This window comes from Pelobates fuscus, chromosome 4, assembly GCF_036172605.1.
Source record: "Pelobates fuscus isolate aPelFus1 chromosome 4, aPelFus1.pri, whole genome shotgun sequence".
In the NCBI taxonomy this organism is placed as follows: Eukaryota; Metazoa; Chordata; class Amphibia; order Anura; family Pelobatidae; genus Pelobates; species Pelobates fuscus.
The window spans coordinates 88,187,059-88,197,659 of NC_086320.1; the positions used below are offsets into that span (position 1 = coordinate 88,187,059).

Consider the following 10,601-nt stretch of genomic DNA (forward strand, 5'->3'; position numbering starts at 1 on the left):
TGCCCCTAATGCTTCCTGTGATATGAAGCTGTATTGCCCATAATGCTCCCTGTGATATGAAGCTGTATTGCCCCTAATGCTCCCTGTGTTATGAGGCTGTATTGCCCCTAGCGCACCCTGCGTTATGAGGCTGTATTGCCCACAGACCTATCCCTGTGTTATGATGCTGTATTGCCCCCAGCGCTCCCTGTGTTATGATGCTGAAATTGCCCCCAGACCTATCCCTGTGTTATGATACTGTATTGCCCCCAGCCCTGTGTTATGATGCAGTATTGCCTCCAGCCCTGTTATGATGCTGTATTGCCCCCAGACCTATCCCAGTGTTATGATGCTGTATTGCCCCCAGACCGATCCCTATGTTATGATGCTGTATTGCCCCAGACCGATCCCTATGTTATGATGCTGTATTGCCCCAGACCGATCCCTATGTTATGATGCTGTATTGCTCCCAGACCGACCCCTATGTTATGATGCTGTATTGCCCCCAGACCTATCCCTGTGTTATGATGCTGTATTGCCCCCAGACCTATCCCTGTGTTATGATGCTGTATTGCCCCCAGACCTATCCCTGTGTTATGATGCTGTATTGCCCCCAGACCTATCCCTGTGTTATGATGCTGTATTGTCCCCAGACCTATCCCTGTGTTATGATGCTGTATTGCCCCCAGACCTATCCCTGTGTTATGATGCTGTATTGCCCCCAGCCCTCCCTGTGTTATGATGCTGTACTGGCCCCAGACCTAGCCCTGTGTTATGATGCTGTATTGCCCCCAGACCTATCCCTGTGTTATGCTGTATTGCCCCCAGACCTATCCCTGTGTTATGAGGCTGTATTGCCCCTAATGCTTTCTGTATTATGATGCAGTATTGCCCCTAATGCTTTCTGTGTTATAAGGCTGTATTGCCCCTAATGCTCCCTGTGTTATGAGGCTGTATTGCCTCCAGCCTTATGTTATGATGCTGTAATGCCCCCAGACCTATCCCTGTGTTATGATGCTGTATTGCCCTCAGACCTATCCCTGTGTTATGATGCTGTATTGCCCTCAGACCTATCCCTCTGTTATGATGCTGTATTGCCCTCAGACCTATCCCTATGTTATGATGCTGTATTGCCCTCAGACCTATCCCTTTGTTATGATGCTGTATTGCCCTCAGACCTATCCCTATGTTATGATGCTGTACTGCCCCCAGACCTATCCCTGTGTTATGATGCTGTATTGCCCTCAGCGCTCCCTTTATTAAGCCGTATTGCCCCCAGCGCTCCCTTTATGATGCTGTATTGCCCCCAGCGCTCCCTGTGTTATGATGCAGTATTGCCCCCAGACCTATCCCTGTGTTATGATGCTGTATTGCCCCTAATGCTTCCTGTGTTATGAAGCTGTATTGCCCCTAATGCTCCGTGTTATGAGGCTGTATTGCCCCTATCGCACCCTGTGTTATGAGGCTGTATTACTTTCTGTATTATGAGGCTGTATTGCCCCTAATGCTCCCTGTTATGAGGCTGTATTGCCCCTAATGCTCCCTGTTATGAGGCTGTATTGCCCCTAATGCTCCCTGTTATGAGGCTGTATTGCCCCTAATGCTCCCTGTTATGAGGCTGTATTGTCCCTAATGCTCCCTGTTATGAGGCTGTATTGTCCCTAATGCTCCCTGTTATGAGGCTGTATTGCCCCTAATGCTCCCTGTTATGAGGCTGTATTGCCCCTAATGCTCCCTGTTATGAGGCTGTATTGCCCCTAATGCTCCCTGTTATGAGGCTGTATTGCCCCTAATGCTCCCTGTTATGAGGCTGTATTGCCCCTAATGCTCCCTGTTATGAGGCTGTATTGCCCCTAATGCTCCCTGTTATGAGGCTGTATTGCCCCTAATGCTCCCTGTTATGAGGCTGTATTGCCCCTAATGCTCCCTGCTATGAGGCTGTATTGCCCCTAATGCTCCCTGTTATGAGGCTGTATTGCCCCTAATGCTCCCTGTTATGAGGCTGTATTGCCCATAATGCTCCCTGTGTTATGAGACTGTATTGTCTCCAGCCTTATGTTATGATGCTGTAATGCCCCCAGACCTATCCCTGTGTTATGATGCTGTATTGCCCCCAGACCTATCCCTGTGTTATGATGCAGTATTGCCCCCAGACCTATCCCTGTGTTATGATGCAGTATTGCCCCCAGCGCTCCCTGTGTTATGATGCAGTATTGCCCCCAGCGCTCCCTGTGTTATGATGCAGTATTGCCCCCAGCGCTCCCTGTGTTATGATGCAGTATTGCCCCCAGCGCTCCCTGTGTTATGATGCAGTATTGCCCCCAGCGCTCCCTGTGTTATGATGCAGTATTGCCCCCAGCGCTCCCTGTGTTATGATGCAGTATTGCCCCCAGCGCTCCCTGTGTTATGATGCAGTATTGCCCCCAGACCTATCCCTGTGTTATGATGCTGTATTGCCCCTAATGCTCCCTGTGTTATGAGGCTGTATTGCCCCCAGCGCACCCTGTGTTATGAGGCTGTATTGCCCCCAGCGCACCCTGTGTTATGAGGCTGTATTGCCCCCAGCGCTCCCTGTGTTATGAGGCTGTATTGCCCCCAGCGCTCCCTGTCCTGGCACAGTGTTAACATGCTGTATTGTCCCCAGCACTCCCTGCCCTGGCACTGTGCTATCCTGCTGTATTGCCCCCAGCACTCCCTGCCCTGGCACTGTGCTATCCTGCTGTATTGCCCCCAGCACTCCCTGTGTTATGATGCTGTATTGCCCCCAGACCTATCCCTGTGTTATGATGCTGTATTGCCCCCAGACCTATCCCTGTGTTATGATGCTGTATTGCCCCCAGACCTATCCCTGTGTTATGATGCTGTATTGCCCCCAGACCTATCCCTGTGTTATGATGCTGTATTGCCCCCAGACCTATCCCTGTGTTATGATGCTGTATTGCCCCCAGACCTATCCCTGTGTTATGATGCTGTATTGCCCCCAGACCTATCCCTGTGTTATGATGCTGTATTGCCCCCAGACCTATCCCTGTGTTATGATGCTGTATTGCCCTCAGACCTATCCCTGTGTTATGATGCTGTATTGCCCCCAGCACTCCCTGTGTTATGATGCTGTACTGGCCCCAGACCTAGCCCTGTGTTATGATGCTGTATTGCCCCCAGACCTATCCCTGTGTTATGAGGCTGTATTGCCCCTAATGCTTTCTGTATTATGATGCAGTATTGCCCCTAATGCTTTCTGTGTTATAAGGCTGTATTGCCCCTAATGCTCCCTGTGTTATGAGGCTGTATTGCCCCTAATGCTTTCTGTATTATGATGCAGTATTGCCCCTAATGCTTTCTGTGTTATAAGGCTGTATTGCCCCTAATGCTCCCTGTGTTATGATGCTGTATTGCCCTCAGACCTATCCCTGTGTTATGATGCTGTATTGCCCTCAGACCTATCCCTCTGTTATGATGCTGTATTGCCCTCAGACCTATCCCTATGTTATGATGCTGTATTGCCCTCAGACCTATCCCTATGTTATGATGCTGTATTGCCCTCAGACCTATCCCTATGTTATGATGCTGTACTGCCCCCAGACCTATCCCTGTGTTATGATGCTGTATTGCCCTCAGCGCTCCCTTTATGATGCCGTATTGCCCCCAGCGCTCCCTTTATGATGCTGTATTGCCCCCAGCGCTCCCTGTGTTATGATGCAGTATTGCCCCCAGACCTATCCCTGTGTTATGATGCTGTATTGCCCCTAATGCTTCCTGTGTTATGAAGCTGTATTGCCCCTAATGCTCCCTGTGTTATGAGGCTGTATTGCCCCTATCGCACCCTGTGTTATGAGGCTGTATTGCCCCTAATGCTCCCTGTTATGAGGCTGTATTGCCCCTAATGCTCCCTGTTATGAGGCTGTATTGCCCCTAATGCTCCCTGTTATGAGCTGTATTGTCCCTAATGCTCCCTGTTATGAGGCTGTATTGCCCCTAATGCTCCCTGTTATGAGGCTGTATTGCCCCTAATGCTCCCTGTTATGAGGCTGTATTGCCCCTAATGCTCCCTGTTATGAGGCTGTATTGCCCCTAATGCTCCCTGTTATGAGGCTGTATTGCCCCTAATGCTCCCTGTTATGAGGCTGTATTGCCCCTAATGCTCCCTGTTATGAGGCTGTATTGCCCCTAATGCTCCCTGTGTTATGAGACTGTATTGCCTCCAGCCTTATGTTATGATGCTGTAATGCCCCCAGACCTATCCCTGTGTTATGATGCTGTATTGTCCCCAGACCTATCCCTGTGTTATGATGCAGTATTGCCCCCAGCGCTCCCTGTGTTATGATGCAGTATTTCCCCCAGCGCTCCGTGTTATGATGCAGTATTGCCCCCAGCGCTCCCTGTGTTATGATGCAGTATTGCCCCCAGCGCTCCCTGTGTTATGATGCAGTATTGCCCCCAGCGCTCCCTGTGTTATGATGCAGTATTGCCCCCAGCGCTCCCTGTGTTATGATGCAGTATTGCCCCCAGCGCTCCCTGTGTTATGATGCAGTATTGCCCCCAGCGCTCCCTGTGTTATGATGCAGTATTGCCCCCAGACCTATCCCTGTGTTATGATGCTGTATTGCCCCTAATGCTCCCTGTGTTATGAGGCTGTATTGCCCCCAGCGCACCATGTTATGAGGCTGTATTGCCCCCAGCGCACCCTGTGTTATGAGGCTGTATTGCCCCCAGCGCACCCTGTGTTATGAGGCTGTATTGCCCCCAGCGCACCCTGTGTTATGAGGCTGTATTGCCCCCAGCGCACCCTGTGTTATGAGGCTGTATTGCCCCCAGCGCTCCCTGTGTTATGAGGCTGTATTGCCCCCAGCGCTCCCTGTGTTATGAGGCTGTATTGCCCCCAGCGCTCCCTGTCCTGGCACAGTGTTATCATGCTGTATTGTCCCCAGCACTCCCTGCCCTGGCACTGTGCTATCCTGCTGTATTGCCCCCAGCACTCCGCTATCCTGCTGTATTGCCCCCAGCACTCCGCTATCCTGCTGTATTGCCCCCAGCACTCCTTGCCCTGGCACTGTGCTATCCTGCTGTATTGCCCCCAGCACTCCCTGCCCTGGCACTGTGCTATCCTGCTGTATTGCCCCCAGCACTCCCTGCCCTGGCACTGTGTTATCATGCTGTATTGCCCCCAGCACTCCCTGCCCTGGCACTGTGTTATCATGCTGTATTGCCCCCAGCACTCCCAGCCCTGGCACTGTGTTATCATGCTGTATTGCCCCCAGCACTCCCAGCCCTGGCACTGTGTTATCATGCTGTATTGCCCCCAGCACTCCCTGCCCTGGCACTGTGTTATCATGCTGTATTGCCCCCAGCACTCCCTGCCCTGGCACTGTGTTATCATGCTGTATTGCCCCCAGCACTCCCTGCCCTGGCACTGTGCTATCATGCTGTATTGCCCCCAGCACTCCCTGCCCTGGCACTGTGTTATCCTGCTGTATTGCCCCCAGCACTCCCTGCCCTGGCACTGTGTTATCCTGCTGTATTGCCCCCAGCACTCCCTGCCCTGGCACTGTGCTATCCTGCTGTATAGCTATCCTGCTGTATTGCCCTCTGTTGCTGTACGTACAGCCTGGCAGGGATGCCGTTTGTATTGCACAACGCGAGCACACACGGCCTAATTCTGCCCATCAAGACCGAGCTGCGGCCTTGCAGTGTCTGCCCCACCGGCCCCTGGCTGGCGCAGCGCAAAGCCACCACGTCAACGGCTCCAACACTGCGGAAATGGAAGGACCGGCCGGCCCCGCCCGCACCGACTCAGCAGCCCAGCCACAGGCAGGGCCCTGCATCCCCCGGGACCGGCCCGCAAAGGCCGCGCACGGACAGCGCCTGACACACGGCACACAGAGAGGGCCAGCGGCTCCTTACCGGTATCCCCGATGATAATGTATTTGAAAAGGTACGCGTATGCCATGTCCGGATCCCTGTCTGGTCGTCACTGCTTCCAACGGCCGCAATGACGCAAGCGCGGGCTCGTTCCCGACACCATTCGCAGGCGCGCGCGTGCACGCACGGCCAGCCTTTCCTTCCTTGGGCTCTCTTGCTGTGTTGTGTTGTGGCATTGCTGCTGATGCTGCGGCGCGTGCCTCTCAAAGGGTTACGCTCTCCGGAGGAGGTGTCGCCGATGACGGCATCTGCCATTTTGTTGGATCCAGTTTTTCCAGCAGGCTATTATTTACTGAGGGTGAAAAGGACTGAGGATCCAGTATTTCCACTTTAACCAAACAATGCACTGACCTGGACAGTAATGACGTGTCTTTCTAAAAACCTCGATTTTTAAAATAGTACATGTTGCACTGTAGCTGCTTTGTAATTGTATCCCAAATCTGGCTACATGTGACAAATGTTACACATACATGTTACATTGATTTGTTAGTTAGTAGATTGTAATTAAAGTTACCAAAAGCAAGACATTTTTGGATTATTTACTAAACCAAAGGAGATCATGATACAGTGAGAAAATGTAATAAGAAAGATTTTACTGAGCATCTGGTGAAACGAAATGGGGGGCAAAAGTTGGTTTCAATTTGTTTTATTTTCATGATGGCAGATGTGTGAAACATTCACTAACATTGTGCCTTTTCTTTTTCAATAGGAAGAGAGACCAGCTGGCAAGAAACATGAAACCCTACACTTCACAAAAAAATCCTTTTGCTGATTTTTTTTCCCCACTGAACAAGAAACGCAATTAAGTGAATTCATTAGGCTTTATTTACTAAAGTTAGAATTTAAAGGGAATTCATTAGGCTTTATTTTCTGAAGTGATAATTCAATGTGAATTTCATATCTCAAAATAAGCAATCTGGAAATATTTTGTATGTCAGCCGTGCTTTCAATTCGAATTTTTAAATTATAAATCAATGGTAAGACTGCGAATTGTTGCTGCACATTGATCCCTCAAAGAACCCTACCAAGGTCCTGGTTCCAGAGTGAGATTTCAATATGCCTGATTTGGTCTTTTATCCTGTGAGTGCAACCGAATAAAGCTGTTTATTGCAATTTTTTGAACTACTGTACTATGTATCAGCCACCTGGCTTAGTCTGTCAGCCCTTGGTGTGTTCATCCAACCCAGTATTGTAGAGGTAAGATTTAGCTTGTGCCTTTATGCCTTAAAGCATTATGTGATCTCAGATTGCTGTATTTTCCTGTCTGACCTAATCCATTGAGTAGCCTTATCATTTCATTGGGGGAACTATATACAGGTTATAAGGTACTCTGATCTCTCCCCTACAAGTTCCCTTATCTAGAATATTGTCACACCAGATTAGGATTTTAATATAAATACCCAGGCACGCCTAATGGTTTCTTCTAAAGACAGTCTTTATTTGGAACAAAGAAGATAACAAGGTTTCGGCTCCTTTATGAGCCTTTGTCAAGTCTTGGTAAACGTTCTCACTTCTTTAGATTAGAGAACGAGAGAATGTGATCTGTCCTAATAGTATCACTGATATAATAAAGATGACAAATGTAAAATATAGCATTTATTAGGAATAATTAAAAAAGGTAAAAACCTTAAACACGGAAGAGAAAAAAGGGGGAATTAGTAAAAAAAATTGCTATACAGATACTGTATATACTAGAAAATATCTAAATAGTAGAGAACAGAAACGAAAATCACTAAGGATAAAGTCTAGATATATTTTCTAAATATTGCCATACAAGAGTCAAATAGTAGCGAAAATAGTACCAATGTGATGGAGTCCCTGGGTAGGAAGTGCAACAGAATAGAAACAAGTAGCTGTCTGTTAGCAATGTTAGACATAATGAATAAAGCTAGGAGGGGGTTGGCCGAATAATAGATGTCCGAAAATCTAAGGGAACAGATGAGGGGTTAACTGTAAAAAATTGTAAAACATAGGAAAACGGAGAAAAGATCTGTCCCTAAAAGTGTAGAATATACAAATACGTGGGAGCTAATAGTGTTCGTTAAAAATCTCGAAGATACTTTATTAAATTACCAAACCACACAAAAATAAACAGAAACAGACACGAGCACCTATCTGTGACTACCTGACTCAAAAGTGGTCTATTATATTAGTCTCAGCAGAGAGTTGCTGCACCAAGGAATGAGCCTCATCAGGATGAGCCATAGGGAAAACTACTCATGGAGGGGAGCTTGAAACTGAAGAGGGGCTCGCCAGGTCTTGAGGTATATCCATCTCACCAGGTGAAGGGGAACAGGTAGGCACCTTAGGCTTGGGCATATTGCAATGTGAGACCCACCAAAAAACAGTACAGCTCTAGACCCTTATGTAACAAAATACATCATGATAATACAGGCTAGCTGGGGTTAATCACCCAAACTAGCTACACCAGAGAGGGAGAGATAGGGGAGCTCACCAGAGCCCAGACCAGCAGACAGGGTAGACATGAGGCAAAGACAGAGCCAGAAGGATGGGTAAGATCAGAAAATGGCCGCCGCCAGTTTCACGAGACTCGCTGCAAAGAAATCCAGTGAACGCGTCCAATTTGCAAAACAAAACTCGACGAACAGGATGAATTAGTGAGAACAAAACAAGTGAAAAAATGCAAAAACTACCGAACAAAAACCATTTGCGGCAAAACAGTTGAACGACAAACGTTTGCGGCCAAATTGGCAAATGGTACAATTCACAGCCAAACTCACAAACTGCAAGAATTCACAGCAAGTTTAGCTGAAAGGCCCAACTCTGTCGCAAAATAGCTGAACAGTGGCGCAAAAATGGGCGCAAAAGGGCGCCAAACAGCCAGGAAGAAGGGGGGAGAGAACCAGAACATAAAAATAAGGGGAAATAAAGTTGGTAAGGGCAGTGGTGTATCCTGGTTTTGAGCTGCCCTAGGCAGGACAAAACTCAGGTGCCCCCCTCCCGCCCGCACCACACCCACCCTTCCCCCGCCCCGCCTTCTAAATACACACACACACATTCACTTGCAGATACGCATACACTAGCTAACAGAAACACACACTCGCTAACAGAAACACACACACACACTTACAGACACACTCACACTCACTAACAGACACACACTCACTAGCAGATATACACACACTCACACTAACAGACACACACACACGCACTAACAGACACACACTAACGGACATACATACACACACACTAACAGACATACACACACACTAACAGACATACACAGACATACACAGACACACTGACATTCACACACACACACACACTAACAGACAGACAGACATACACAGACACACACTAACAGACATACACACACACACACACACACTAACAGACATACACACACACACTAACAGACATACACACACACACACTAACCGACATACACAGACACACTAACAGACATACACAGACACACTAACAGACATACACAGACACACTAACAGACATACACACACACTAACAGACATTCACACACACACTAACAGACATTCCCACACACACTAACAGACATTCACACACACACTAACAGACATATTCACACACACACTAACAGACATATACACACACACAGACAGACACACACACACACTAACAGACAGACACACACACTAACAGACATCACAGACACACACTAACAGACATTCACACACACACTAACAGACATTCACACACACACTAACAGACATATTCACACACACACTAACAGACATATACACACAGACAGACACACACACTAACAGACATACACAGACACACTAACAGACATACACAGACACACTAACAGACATTCACACACACACTAACAGACATTCACACACACACTAACAGACATATTCACACACACACTAACAGACATATACACACACACTAACAGACAGACACACACACTAACAGACAGACACACACACTAACAGACAGACACACACACAGACAGACACACACACACACACACACACACAGACATTCACACACACACACACACACACACTAACAGACATACACACATACTCACTCACATATTTAACACTTTTTTTTTTTAATTTAACCCCCCCCCTCCTTACCTTTGGGAATGCTGGGGGGGGGTTCCTATTTCTCCCTGGTGGTCCAGTGGCTGCTGGGCAGTGCTGGCGGCCGGCCGGCGAGGGAGCACTTCCTCTGCGCTGTCTGCTCAGCTCCCTCGCAGGCCGCACAGTGAGGCTGGGAGGCGGAGTCGGAATATGACGTCATATTCCGGCTCCCAGCCTCACTCTGCGGCGCGCGAGGGAGCTGAGCAGACAGCTCAGAGGAAGTGCTCCCTCGCCGGCCGCCCGCCCGCCAGCACTGCCCAGCAGAACGCCCGCCCGCCCGCACGGCATGTCAGTTAGCCGCAAGGCTAACAAGGCATTTGCCCTGGGCGTTTGGGGGCAGCTTTTTTTGCCGCCCACTGGAAAATGCCGCCCAAGGCAAATGCCTTGTTTGCCTCGCGGCTAATACGCCCCTGGGTAAGGGGTGGAAAAAAAACCAAGGCACCCCCCAAAGGATAGGAGCAACAAGGTAAAACTCAGAAGAGAGGGGAGATCACATGCAAGAATCCCCCAAAGGAAGGTCTGGAACCCTGGGCTCAAAGGTAAATAAAAATTAATCAAAAACCATATAAAACAGTAGTAATAAAGTAGAATAACAAGATTATTGTCACGTCT

General features: G+C 48.5%; 1 protein-coding gene across 1 annotated transcript in view; it reads right to left on the reverse strand.

Moving 5' to 3' along the window:
• RAB2A (RAB2A, member RAS oncogene family) overlaps positions 1 to 5,989 on the reverse strand; it is a 70,823-nt gene extending 64,834 nt beyond the window's left edge. Inside the window, exon 1 of the mRNA XM_063451370.1 lies at positions 5,881 to 5,989. Within this exon, the coding sequence (XP_063307440.1) occupies positions 5,881 to 5,926 (46 nt within the window). The 5' untranslated portion in view covers positions 5,927 to 5,989. The remainder of the gene's footprint in view (positions 1 to 5,880) is intronic.
• Positions 5,990 to 10,601: the final 4,612 nt, after the last annotated feature.